The following is a 14,233-nucleotide window of genomic DNA, read 5'->3' on the forward strand; positions in this document are numbered from 1 at the left end:
CAAGTACTAAGGTTAATACGAGGCAGAGGGGAAGTGTTTGTGTGTGTGTCTGTGTGCACGCGTGCACATGTGTGTGTGTTCACGAGAGAGTGTGCCTTCCTTTTCCTGTTCATTGTGTATGGTGTGTGTGTGTGAGTGCTCATGCTGGTGGAGGAAGCTCCGCTGGTACAAAGAGACTCCTGTGAAAGACTCTGCTCAGATTAGACACAGCAAAGGAAACCTCTCACAGTATACACACAAACACACACATATATACACACACACACACACACACACACATATACACACACACACCCACAGAAAGGCGTCACTTCTTCATTCAGATCTCCATGCATTAGTTAAAGCGGAACTTCTCCAATGATTAAGTTCACGATTATCACCTCCCAAGTGCAACACGTCTGTCTTCCTCTGTAGTCAACATGAAGTCATCTAAACTCACATCAATATTTATTTTTACAAGTTGTGAAGTCACAGTTTGTGATGGACTGAATGGCAGGAGGTGAGATTTGTCATTTGTGCTATAACCCTGACTTTGGGGACCTGAGGGCTCCAACATCAAACCAAACCCAAGGAACACACGATAGCAAACCACATCATTCCAATCTTGAAACAAATATTTTACTATCAAAGTCTGCACAGTGCCTATTTATAAATAATGGTATAGAGTGGTAACATTTAAGTAATCATCCTCGGTGCACTCATTTAGACATTCTTGTTTTGAATCAAACATCTAAATTAACAAAGCTTTCAGGAGAAAGTTCGTGACACAGGGCCCAGTTAGGGAGTTTCAGTCATTGCAGTTTCCTGTACAGAGCCGATCATAGAATATATCATCACAAAATTGTCATTGTTGTGGACTAACTCAGGACCATCTCCGCTTGGGGCCATAGGCAATTGCCTGTTTTGCCTAACCTGTTGCAACATCCCTGCTGTTGAAAGTCTGGTGTTGTGGATAAAATCTTCAACGTAAGACGATTTACTAAAATGTCACCGACACATGAAATAAGGCATAGCACCTGAAGATGTACTGCTATGCTCTTCAAACTAGACTCTGTATGTGTGCATGTCATCGTACCAGACTTGGGGTTGCAGAGGACAGGTGGACTGCTGCTGAGCGTAGGACTGCTGCTGTAATAACCGCTGCTGCCACAGCTGCTGCTCATGCTGCTCCGGCGGACTCCGACCACCACCTTTATCTCTTTAGTGGGACTCACTGAGACAGAAGGAGACAGAGAGGGAGAGATGTTGGACTAGAGCATAAACAGCAGAGTGAGAAAGAACTAGAGGGGAAAACAGTGTATAGATAAGTCGGATAACCCTTCCAGGTAGAATAAACTCATTTGGTTGGAATAAACAATTCTTTTAAGCCATTTTTCGTAGGAACCACTTTTAAATAAGTGATGTTTACAAGTTCTTTCAAGAAAAGAAAAAAAAGTCTTCAGTAGCAGTATATTCTACCAACAGTATATTCAGGTAATACCATTGCTTGGTTATGAAGCTCTAAAAATGAACCATCCCAGATTTCTGAAGGTGAAAAACTTGATTCTCTAGTTGTGGAAGTGGAATCGACCAAAATAGAAATGAAGTTAGAAAACGACATGACTTTACTACTTATTGTTTCATGCAACTTTTCACCGTGGCTCCAAGCACAGCAGTTAACATGACTGTGTATGAGCATGTGATAAAGAAAAAGTAGCAACCAGCCGAGGGAAGCGTTTGATTACATAATGTGAACAAAGAAAAGAAAACTGACTAACAACAGCACCTCATTGAAAGTTCTCTTTGATATTTCACAAAGCAGTGAAACAATATTCATCAAAGCATTCTGGAATCCAAGGGTCACATTTTTGTTCTTGTTCTGTCCGACCAAGAGCCTTAAAGTAAAACGATATATAGGATGAAGAACAGCAGCAAATCCCCTCGTGAGGAGCTGGAGACAAAGATCGTTTAACTTTATTTTCTTTTTTACAATATTTGCTTAGAAAAACTTAATCAGCAAAATAGATGCAGGTTAAAAGTTCCATCTAAAGATGTTGATCAGGTTTAAATTTAAGGACAGGTTCCTAGTCAAAATAAAAGAGTTCATACCGACTCTTAGGACCATTTGGTGTAAAAGAAACTACGATACAGTGTTGAACCTGTGTGTAGTGATTGTACAGTTACTCTCCATGTCTGCGTGGTGCAGTGTTCACCTGAGAGGAAGCTGGTGTTGCCTCCGTCTGAGTTCTGCTTGCGGAGACAGAAGGGGCTGTCGTGGCTCTCTGGGATGCTGCGGCTGCGCTCGTGAAGGAGCTCGATGAGTCGCCGCCGTCGTCGGAAATTCATCCTAAACTGGTAGAGGAGGGGCCCATCGACAAAGTGATGCTTGTTGGTGACTAGTGACAAAAAAGAACGGACATGGATAGAATAAATACATTTTGATAAAGACGGGGAAACCTCCTGAACAATGCAATCTCCTCTTTCAGACAGTATGCAAAAGATAGAGAGATAATGAATTGGTATTTCCATCAATAAAACTTGAACAGTCTTACTCTGGTGTATTTTATATAGCGTGAGTCATATTTTAATAACTAAGAGACAATGTGATTTATTTTCCAAAGGTCGGCTGAGCCCACGTGAGCAGCACTAAACAAACTTTCCACTGAGCTGAGATCACCTGTGTTAAACAAACTAACCACAGAGAGCACTGACCTGGGTCATCTCAGCTGGACAGATCAGACCAGCGGAACCAGAGAGTTGCCAGAGTACACATTTATCTAAAATCAATAAGCTTGCTAAAATAAAACGTAATTCCACACCATGCTCTTATTTTGTTAGTTTTTAAGATTTTAAATGTATTACCTGAATTCGGAGACAGGAAAATACAGAAAAGATTTGATTTTGGACGGTAAAGTGCGAAGATACAGGCTGAGATTTACAGTTAACGGTGTCAGTAAAGACTCTCAGTCATCCAGGTCACGGTTATTCAAGAGGAGCTGGATCGAGGGCAGTTGAACTTGTAGACATTTAGGTGAGCAGTGGGAAGTCCCAGGTATTAAATCTCTGGGGGTGTTTGTGCTCCTGGCGCTTGAAGCGACAGTCATTGACGTCATTGGAGTCACATGAGACCAAGTGTAAACAACCATCTTGAAGTCACGTGAAGCAAAGTGTAAGAGGATATGGTTGCTGAAATTAAACCACGTGCTCTACCCATCTTAAATTAGCACATTATTGTCATTGAAGGAGAGCACCTTATGTTTGTCTCTGTCTTTGTGTGTTGCTGGCCTTGAAAAACACAGGAATGTGATGCTTCTTCGTGATCCTCCTGAATATCTCAGATACTCCCCACATTTAATCAAAGCATCAAAACATCAAAGCATCAAAGAGCTTTGAACTTTGCAGACTTTTGCTCTCATTTAATTTGACTCATGTTAAGTAACAGACCTGTTCTATCCACTACATTTACCATACCCTTTGTTCAACCAATAATGCTTAAACTAAAAGATGATGTAACAGTAGTATTCGTAGAGAATAGTAATTAAGTCAGAAAAATAGTGTATTGAACTGAGCTATGCTGCGTTTTACAGTTTAGGACTTTCCATTTTTAAAAAGAGATAAATGTGTAAATATTTCATTCAAAACTTTCCCTTTAACCTCACAAGAAACTAAAAAATAAACTATATTTTACTACTTGAGACACAAGGGTTAACAGCAGTGATCAATCTTTGGCTGGTCAACAATATCCAAAACTACAAGAACACATTATGCCAAAACGTAATGATGGTAATTTACTTCTACTGTGTGGTCATTTAGCTCCATTTTAATTTATCTGCATAGAAACACACTGGCCACAGTCAGGTCACATGTCCTATGGATGCAAGGCTGTTGTCAACAAAGACCTTTAACATACTGTATACTCCTCTCCTCAGTAATAGATTGACTTAGCTGCTATAGAAGGTTTATCTCTTGTTCAGTTTAAACTGACTTAGGAAGATCTTTTGACACCAGCAGTCTCAGTTTGAGATTTATGAAGCCTTACCCAGCATGCTGTTCGCCGGATGCCTTTGCCACGGCGACACAGCAGCCCTCCTCTCACCACCTCATATTCTTGATTTGCCCGTGGGGCATTATCCGCAACGTACAGTCTGTGTCTTTGTGTGGGATTCAGCTGGACAATGCAGAAAAACAACTGCCATGCTGTCCCACAGAAAACACACAAACCTAACACAATGCGGATCCATCCAGACCTGCCCCCCCATACATCACATGTGTGAATGTGTGGCCGCGGCCCACAGCCGAGCAGGGAGCAGGAATTCAGACTGGTCCGTCATCTCGTTCTCTCGTCTCTTTTTTATGCGTTTCTCAAGGGAGCTGAGGACGGGCAAACACAATATATGTATCAAACTACACTATTTTCAATTATCCTCCCTATTGTAACAAATGCATGTGTGGCATTCTGTGTAGTGACCAGCTCATATATCATTGTGCGGTTATTTCAACTGGGAGGGTGACACCATGAAGCCTCTAAGGCCAGCAGGAGGCAGATAAAGCTCTGTATTACATTAACTAAGTGAAGCGACAACACACAGCTCTGAAGTGTGTGTGTGTTTGTGTGTGTGTGTGTTAAAGAACACTACATTCCTAGTACCCTGGAGATGCTCAGCTCTATTACAGCCCTTGAGACAGGAAGTGAGAGAGAGAGAGAGCAGATGGGCCCACTGTGTGACGAGGGGCGATCAGGCGAAGAGAGGAGGTGAAGCAGGAGCAGAAGAGGGAGAGAGGGTAGAAATGACTCTCCCTCATGGATTTAATTGAATTTTGGTGTGGATCCGGACAAAGGGGCAGATCCAGGAATTTATTTCATCACTTTCCTAAACATTGTGAGATGGGGTATTTTTTGACATTTTCTCAAATTTCTCAGGGAATAATTTATGGATCTTGATTTTAAAAAAGCAATATATTTAGGGGACTGATATCTATAAGTGTGCACAATTTGGTGTATCTATTTTAATGAGTATGTGTATTATGTACTGTGCTCATATGTGTTTGAATGAGAGAGAAAAAAACGGACATGTGACTAAAGTCATAAGTAATAAACAATCTAATTGAATCATACATGGGTGTGAACCACAGACAGCAACATATAATCCAATTCCATGTCATGTGGTGACACAACAGAAACTCATTCAGGACTCAGGCCAAGCGTTAAACAAAATGTCAAACATGAGAAGTGTCATGAACACGGTACATGACACATTTGACCTAAGGATGTTTTTTTAAAAAGCTTTAAAAACAATCTGAAACAAATGGCTTCAGAGCTCAAACAATCCTGTCATATGGTCACAGATAACATGATAGCCCTGGTTCCTGTTGAACTCCAAGGACCCTGTGACTTTAAGGTCACACTCTCCTCATGTGTATTACTCAGTGAAATTCTATAACTCATATCCCTGAGCCAACTCAGGTCAGGGACAGGAGACTTAAAGAGAGAATCTAGAGTGTTGGTAAACCCCAATCGGAGGCAGAGTGAGATATAATGTGGGTCAGTTCAGGTTGGCTGGGGGCCAAACTGAGCTCTAATGAGGACGAGAATGGGCGCTGTCCTTTAAAAGTTTCCATTTTTAAAGTTTCCAGTTTCCCTGGGCTATGTTAACCCAGTTTGGGACTTTTAGGTTTGAGGTTGTTCAAGTTAGATCCATCGACACATATTTATGACACTACAGCTGGAAACGGTTGCAGCACTGATCGGACTGAGCCCTACATGATTTTGACAGACTGTGTTAAATGAGTTATTTCATTGTGCAGATAGGGCTGCAATCATATTATAAGTCTACAGCAGTTATTGGATAACATGACCCAAAAAGAGCAAAGCAAATGCAACGCAGCGCTATAAATGGCAAAGTCCCGAGGAGCTGTATCAGAAGCAGTCGCCACACTGCAGAGTAGGGCTCTGCGACAGCATCATGTCGAGGTGAGATAGGGATACGTACAGGCGCTGCTAGCTTGACTCCCACTGAGGGTCACAGATCATCAAACTTTCATTTTCACCTCCACTGAGATTGTATGGCCCCTTAAGCACATTTAAGCAGACACAGCAAAAAGGTATTACATTTTTTAAATACTTGACCTGGTGGCTCCTGATACTGTGTGCAGTTGTTATGTTAAAGGTCAGTGTGTAAGATTTAGGTGAAAGAGATCTACTGGCAGAAATTGAATATAAAATTATCCTAGTGATGTTTTCACTAGTGTGTGATCATCTAAATTCAACTAATTGTTGTTTTCTTTACACTAGAATGGGCCCTTTATATTTAAATACTTTATATTATATAATATATAATGACCCGCTCCCGATGTAAATATTTTATAAATTATAAAACATTTACATCAGGAGCGGGTCATCACGACAGAGGCCGCTATGTTTTTTACAGTAGCCCAGACTGGACAAACTAAACCCCTTTTGAGTTTTTATGACAACTGAAGGCTACCACAGGTTCTCCTTCATGCTTGGAGGGTGAGGTGAGGGGTGTTCAGCTGCAACATGCAACTTCACCACTAGATGTCAATAAATTCTACACACTGAACCTTTAAAGGAGACATATTATTCTCATATTCAGTTCTATAATTATGATGCGAGTTATTACTTGAAAAGGTTTACAGGATATAATGTCCAGAAAACACATCACTTCCCTCATACTGTCCTTTGCTGCAGCTCCTGTTTTCAGCCTCTGTTTCTTTAAGGCCTCTTTAAGGCCCCCCTTCTGATAAAGCCCACTCTACTCTGATTGGCCAGCTAGCCCACTTTGTTGTGATTGGTCAACCGCTACAAGCGTGTATAGGAAATGTCGGACGAGGTGTTTGAGGAGCAGTATTTTCTGCAGGGGAGACAAGCTCCCTTTACCCCTGACTATGGGCTTTTCAACTTTGCAGAACTTTCACATACAGAAGGAAACTTTGTAACACAATAGAAGAAAGAAAACCAGAAAAAGCATACTTGTCCTTTAAATACACATCATTGAAAGTTTTCAGTGGGCAGGCTGCAGACAGTATGAACAGCCGGCCTGTCTTCCTCACCGTGCTGAATGATGCCATGTTCAAGAAGCCTCCGTCCGAGCCTCTCCGCCTCCTCCCTGGTTGCCATCTCGCCCTCCTGCAGCAGCCAATCAATGAACTCGGAGGCCACCAGCGTCCGCTCGAACCCCCCGCCCTCCTCCTCTCTCGTCTGCAAGAGGGTGTTCTCTGTGTTCATCAGCCTGTGGAGAGAAGAATGCAAACTTTTATTACTTTGATTAAATATAACTTCACAACATTGCATTGAAAAGTAATCCAAACATAGTTAGTTGGAGATTGCAATTCATAGGAAGTAAATTTAGCCGACAGAACTGGTTTTGCAGCTCTGGCTAAAGCCTCCATTTTAATGACAGATGTGGCTAATGTACTTTAGCAGAGTTATATAGAGTACATACCCTCCTGTCGGAAAAATGTGAGCTCACAGAAATGCTGCGACATTTAAAACTTAAAGCCGTAGAGTAACATAAAACCCTATATTACTGTTTAATTATCCAATATTCTTTTATGCATATCGTAAAACGGTTATTTTTAAGATTCAACTTTCTTTAGAGGGAATTTCCAAAAGGGAAACTTTTCCAAAAGAGCAGCTCTGCCCATTTCTCCACTATGTAATCTGCACAGTCAAAATGCACAAACGCTGCACTGTAACACAGTCTGGATTAGCACTTAAACCACATACTGTATAAGCAGAGTCACAGAGTTAATCTTAAAACTAAATTGATGTTATTCCGAGAAAAGAATGCACCGAAGCTGCAGATCAGACTAGCATGATGACAAGGTAATCACATCAAGAGAAATCGTCTAGATCTGCTTCACTGGCAATCAATGGACGTTTGACTCTGTGGATGTGAGTGAATACAGTTTCGCATGTGTGTAATTCTGAATGGTCTATATCAACAGGCAAGTACACACATGAACAGAACAAAATTGCTGACTATGTTTAAAACACACACTGTCACCTGAACTTAACAGAAAGAGCCCTGCAGTGCTCACAAGGAACAAAACGTTTTCAGAGGTATGTCGAAACGTGCTGGCATTGAAATGTACCATTTCTCGGCACAAATTATGTTCCCACACTCTGTTTAAGAGGCTATAAATCATTCACTAAATGATCAAATCGACACACCCAACAGTGTAACAGAGACGCAGCCGACTTAATTATAGATGTAAGAGCAGTTTGGAAATTTGTGGCACAGCTCGGAACATTGTCTGACTCGGAAGGATGTAAAACGTAAAAGTGGCAGATGAGGACATTAAACTTTTAGAACATTTGGAACCAACAGACACATCATATAGGGCTTGAGGCTCCTGGCTGCGAAACTTTTACAACCACCAGCCTCATTAGGCCAGAACAACATGTGCTCTCTGTCTGTCAGAGAACACATCATCTTTAAAACCTTGTTCTGATGAACATTCCTCCCACATCAACAGGTAAATATGACTCTCCAGTGAAGAGGTGACATGATGACGTACCAATATATAGTATTGGGAAATGTGTCCACGTTCTTGCTGAGAGTTAACTGAGAAGGCAGCTAACCTGTTCTACAAGTAACAAAAGCTGCTTACCAGCCAAAATGTGAAACAGTAAGATCCTAAAGTCACTTCAGACACAAAAATATTCAGGCACATAACTTATGTAAATGAAAAATATATATATTTTAAGTTTTCCTGCCACCGTTTTATAGCAAAGCAAAAATATCTTCTAGAAATATAAATAAAATTATAATTTTAAGACTTTTTATTCAAATGGAAAATATAAGATTGTGAAGATGTAGATTGTGAGCATATAAGACAAAGTCAGTGATGTAGGATAAAAAGTGAAAAAGTCAAAAACAGGAATATTTTCTTTTGTTTTCAAATCATTAGTCATCATTGTTTTCTGCAGTTGCATCTAAAATCTGGAAATAATATAACTAGCATGTGTGCATATAGCTAATCCACACTATGTGTAGTATTTACTGACTTAAAGGCTGTGTATGCAGCCATGAGTTTGTCCATTGTTTATACAGCTCTGGGGAGAACATTCAACATCTTGTCGAATAACCGCAAAACCATTAGGGCCCCTGGAGAACAGCTTCTGCTTCCGTGATAAAATCTAAATCACGAGCAGCCTGTAAAAAGCCTCTTCTCTGCTAAAAAGCCTATGATTTCTTTTAGCCGGTCTCAGTGTGGTCCATTAAACTGTGACTGATGATCCAGAGAAAGCAGTAGGCCCACATGTCAGGAGAAGAATTATACCCTCATTAAACTTGATCCCGATGTGACAACGTATTCTTCAAATTTCAGCTCCGAGTTGAGGCCACGAGATTAGACCACACAGTATTTAAGATAAATGATCTGAGCTCAACACGCAGGTCTGCTTAAGCCCCTCAAGTCCACACACCCCAGAACACAAGCCTTGTTCAGATTTCCTATCTTGATAGATCATTAAGTTTAGTGGGACAAGTGCGATGACCCACATTGGCAGCAAACATCATAATACAAACGTTGAAGGATAATAATGTTCCATAGGACCTGCCTGCGTACATAATGCCATTTAATCCAGTTAAACATGTGATTTAAGAGGATCATGTTATGTTAGCTCAAAGGGATTGACTGTACTGTATCCAGAGCGGCACCTTGAATTTTACACATGGTAAAACAGTAGGTTGTGCATGATGTCAGACTGTATATACACAATGTACACGGCTCATGATAGTTTCAAATGGGATGAGGGGAGCTGCCATGACCTGGATTTAACGTAGTTGTTCAGTCAGCATACGTAACTCAGCCAGAGTGGTGTCCGCTGAAACATGGTTGTGGGAAAACCAGGCTTTTCCCTGCACTCACATAAAGGTGGGACCCTGACGACCCTTTTACAGCCACGTGCCCTTTTTAAAATTCTGATTTCAATGCTTATTTAAGGGGGCGTCCAGCGCCGTGAGCAAGTCAAAGTATTAGTTGACTGTTAGAGTGAATATTCAGTCAGAAGACGCATTTGTTAGAAGCTTTAAAAAATATATGTTTATAGAGACATCCGACCTGATATAGAGGTTTAAATGGAGGAAGATGAAAGTACATTTTTTCTTAGGTTTCACTTTTTAATTATTTAACACAGAACCTAAGTGATTTCTGAGTGTAGCTGAAGAGAAACAAGAAATCCAGTTACAAACAACCCTCTTTTCTCTCATTCATTTCAAAGAGTGAATAAACAACACATTAAAAGTCAAAACTAAAATGTCCCCAATGCAAAATAAATGTTAATTTGCTTACAGCTTTTGAGTATTAACCACGGTTGTAACGTTTACTGAGGCACAGTGTGGGTCTACTGTTCCCTGCATTTGATGTTAATGGGGATTTTCCTGCGGATCTGGCCTCAGTGTTGGTTGATGTTTTGAGGGAAAATGTTAAAAATGTGAGGACAAACAAAACTGGATGTTTGTATATGCAAAAACATGTTCCCACTTCACCAGCACTTTTCAGCTGCTCTGAGGAAACTTCACAGCTAAATGATTCCCACTGTGTGGATTTCTGTTAGATTAAGTACCCGGCTTCATGTACGGTAGAAGTTCTTGAGCCTTTATTGACGTAACTTTCTCATATCATGTTTAACTCTTGTATTAATCTCAATTACAGTCTCCAAAGACTGAGATCAGCAAGATAATCAAACAACAAATAAATGTTAACATTACTGTACTTAACACTGCACAGATTGTATTTTAAGCTATACTGAAAATATTTAATGTTCAAACGCCTTTATTGTAAAGCTTCCTTTTGTAAATACCCTGTATCCTGGTCTTCATACAAAAGTATAGTTACACATAATAACTCGAGCCCTGAATTAAATTAATTTTTCAGGGAGTAAAACATATCTAATGTCGATAGTTATATTCCAAAAAAGAAATTTCATTGGGGATTGAGATTTTACACTTTTAGCTAATACAGCAATAATTTTTTTTTTTTTTACATAAAATGCAAAGAGAAATACAAATCTATTCTGCATTGTATAAACTGTAAAATAAAAATGTTCACATCAGATTACATTGGCAAACAAACGCTGGTATATATGGGAAAAGCTTGTATCGACCATTTTTATCGACCCACCGCTCGGTCGTGGTCTAATCAGTAACTCATGTGGAAACGTGAGGATCTACTCTGGAGCACAGAGATCAGCTGTTGTGATAAGCCAGTGATTATCTGTTGCAAGTTCATGTAAATGTGCAGTGACACAGACGCAGAATCTTCTTTTACCCGTTTGCTCTGAGACACAAGATGAACGAATGTTGTGTTTAGAAATGAAAGATTGTGTTGCTCTGTCTTGATTTAGCAGAATAATGTATCATTTTGGTACAAAAGCATGATGAATGTCTGGAGAGAAGAAACTTGGACACCTGAAATGTAAAGAATATAATTCAACAAGCAAAAACACCAGTATTGTCCTTTCAAATGTGCTGGTGACAGACAGATTCTTTGTTGTTGTAAACAAAGCATTGAAAAGACCCATGTGATCCATAAGCAGCATTGTCTGTCTCTGTCACACACTCTGAAGTACACAATGATGCAGCAAATGCGGTTGCACAAACAATAAAAGGCATTCGCAAGTGACAGGAGAGGAGCACCTGCAGAGCTTGTTCTTGAACTTGTGAAGTCGTTCAGCGAGTAGTGTAAATAAAACGTATTATAATACAGGCTGGAGGAAGATGGTGGTGTACGTTGTCTGTGCCTAAAGAAACTTTAGAAGGACTTGGAACATTTTTTTATTTCAAATCATATTAAATTTCACCTTGGAAAAAGAAGAGGACAAAAAGTAATTGCTAGGGTTGAGGTGCCTTTCAGTAATGTCACAGCTGAACAAAAAACTGAACACACTGTAGTTGTGAATGTGCTCAGTGAATCCACACCATATGAATAAAGATAAAGTGATTAGATTCTATAGACTACTATATTAAAAAGGTCATTTTTCATTTGATAATTCAATATGAGCATCATGCATTATGTATATGCCACACACACACACACACACACACACACACACACACACACACACACACACACACACACACACACACACACACACACACACACACACACACACACACACACACACACACACACACACACACACACACACACTTGTACAGCTATCTTAGTGAGGACACTCATTGGCATAATGCATTCTCAAGCCCCTTACCCTAATCCTAACCCTCCAAACTAAATGCCTAACCCTAACCCTTAACCTAAACTAATTCTAACCCTAAAACCAAATCTTTACCCCCAAACAGTCCATTAAAGCGGGGTCACAAAGTGAGGACCGGCCAAAAGGTCCTCACTTTCCCAAAATGTCCTCACTTTCCCAAAATGTCCTCATTCCGTAGGAGGTAGGCTCAATCTGGTCCTCACAAAGATAGCTGTACAAGAGCACACACACACACAGACACACGGTGAACAATGCTTTTAAAGGCCTGTGAAACATTGTCCTTCCCCGTTGCCTGGAAACTGCAGTCAAAACAACAACTGTCTTCCTCTGGTTTGTTTACTGGATATCGTGTATGTTGATAATCAGCAGCATCACTGATCAATGTGTGAGGCCGTTTCTTTTTCCAATGGAAAAACCACATGTGGAAGTGGCTGTAGGGTAAATGATCAGAGTGTGTGCAGTATGTAGTTTATTTTAACAAGTCTGTAGATCTGTGTGTATGATAACATGTTATTGCATTTGTGCACAAAGTTACTAGAGCCAAACCAGAATCCTCAAAACAACCTGACCATGCTGGTGTTGTCCTGCGTCACCAGCTACTGCAGGGCATGTTTGTGCTTTGAGTGAAACCACCACAGCTCCTTCCCATCCCAGTTTAGATTTTACATGTCAAAAAGTATCTAAACCTCAAACTTTCACATTTACTTCTGTCAACAAGCAAAGAATTTATGGCAGAAAAAAAGAATGAAGGATAAAAAATAGATCCAAAAAAGTTGTGGTGTTACAATATCTAGATCACGCTGACTAAACTAGCTGTAATGTTGAAAATTTGAACCTCATGGTGGCATCAGATTGGGGCCCCATGAAGTTTATGAATTTATCCTCTGGTAACCAGGAATGTCTGGATGAAGAAAGGTACCACCCGTATTTATCCAATACAAAAAAACCTCCAGACTCCTAAGACTCTGCTCAATTTCCTTCATTTTAGAAGAGCTGAAATTTAATTAAATCTTTGCAAACCTCTCACCAAAGAACCACATCATACATTGATGTGCATCTATGAAACCAAGATCATTCATTCTAGAGAGTTTTCACTTATCCTTGATGCATTCAGGCACAAGAGATATTGAGATGGTTGTTTTTCATATTTCTTGGGCCATAGTTGTAATCGCCAAGCAACTCTATTCACAAGCAAGCAATCACCAGAGCACGCTTGAGGGATGTGTGTGTGTGTGTGTGTGTGTGTGTGTGTGTGTGTGTGTGTGTGTGTGTGTGTGTGTGTGTGTCCTGGGCTGCACCATGGCGATTACATAAACACATAGCTTTGAGAGCTGAGACGACAGATGTCTCCCCTTGGACTATTTCTTCCTCTTATGCAACTGCTGCGTGCGTGCGTGCGTGCGTGCGTGCGTGCGTGCGTGCGTGTTGTCATAGAAAAATACATGAAAAATAGATCTTTGTTCATAAGAGTGTGTCACCATGAACAATGGGGTCCAAAAGTCTGTGTCTCACACTTGTGGACCCCACTGAGAGAAATGCTCATATGACAGAGGCAGCAGGGTATGTGAAAGGGAAGGGATGTTAAGTTGTTTAGAAGTAGTGTGTGTGTGTGTGTGTGTGTGTGTGTGTGTGTGTGTGTGTGTGTGTGTGTGTGTGTGTGTGTGTGTGTGTGTGTGTGTGTGTGTGTGTGTGTGTGTGTGTGTGTTAAAAACCGTATATACCACTAATATAGCACCAGCTGGGAGAGATGAGACACACAGAGGAAGACTTTGGCGTTTCTATAGTAACAGTTAGTCTCATCGCTATTGGAAAAAAAACAGTATAATTGGTAGAAAGGTGATGACAAACAAAAACATTCCCATTAGCGATGTCCTCTGCTCTCCTGTTAATCCAGCCCGTCTCTGAATAAAAACACTATGTGTCATCTCTTCTCAAAATGACTCCACCAACCTGATGTTTCACATCCCTGCAGCCTTTTATCATATTTCAACAAATATTTATGTCCAATAT

At 40.4% G+C, this 14,233-nt stretch overlaps 1 protein-coding gene across 2 annotated transcripts in view; it reads right to left on the minus strand.

The window, feature by feature from the left end:
- Window positions 1–14,233, minus strand: part of deptor (DEP domain containing MTOR-interacting protein) — a 32,615-nt gene that overhangs the window by 10,837 nt on the left and 7,545 nt on the right. For both annotated transcript variants that reach the window (XM_035162490.2, XM_035162489.2), the window contains exons 5-7: window positions 7,051–7,229; window positions 2,193–2,375; window positions 1,076–1,213 (exon numbers count right to left, since the gene is read on the minus strand). In XM_035162490.2, the coding sequence (XP_035018381.1) occupies window positions 1,076–1,213; window positions 2,193–2,375; window positions 7,051–7,229 (500 nt within the window). The remainder of the gene's footprint in view (window positions 1–1,075; window positions 1,214–2,192; window positions 2,376–7,050; window positions 7,230–14,233) is intronic.

This window comes from Hippoglossus stenolepis, chromosome 8 (assembly GCF_022539355.2).
Source record: "Hippoglossus stenolepis isolate QCI-W04-F060 chromosome 8, HSTE1.2, whole genome shotgun sequence".
In the NCBI taxonomy this organism is placed as follows: Eukaryota; Metazoa; Chordata; class Actinopteri; order Pleuronectiformes; family Pleuronectidae; genus Hippoglossus; species Hippoglossus stenolepis.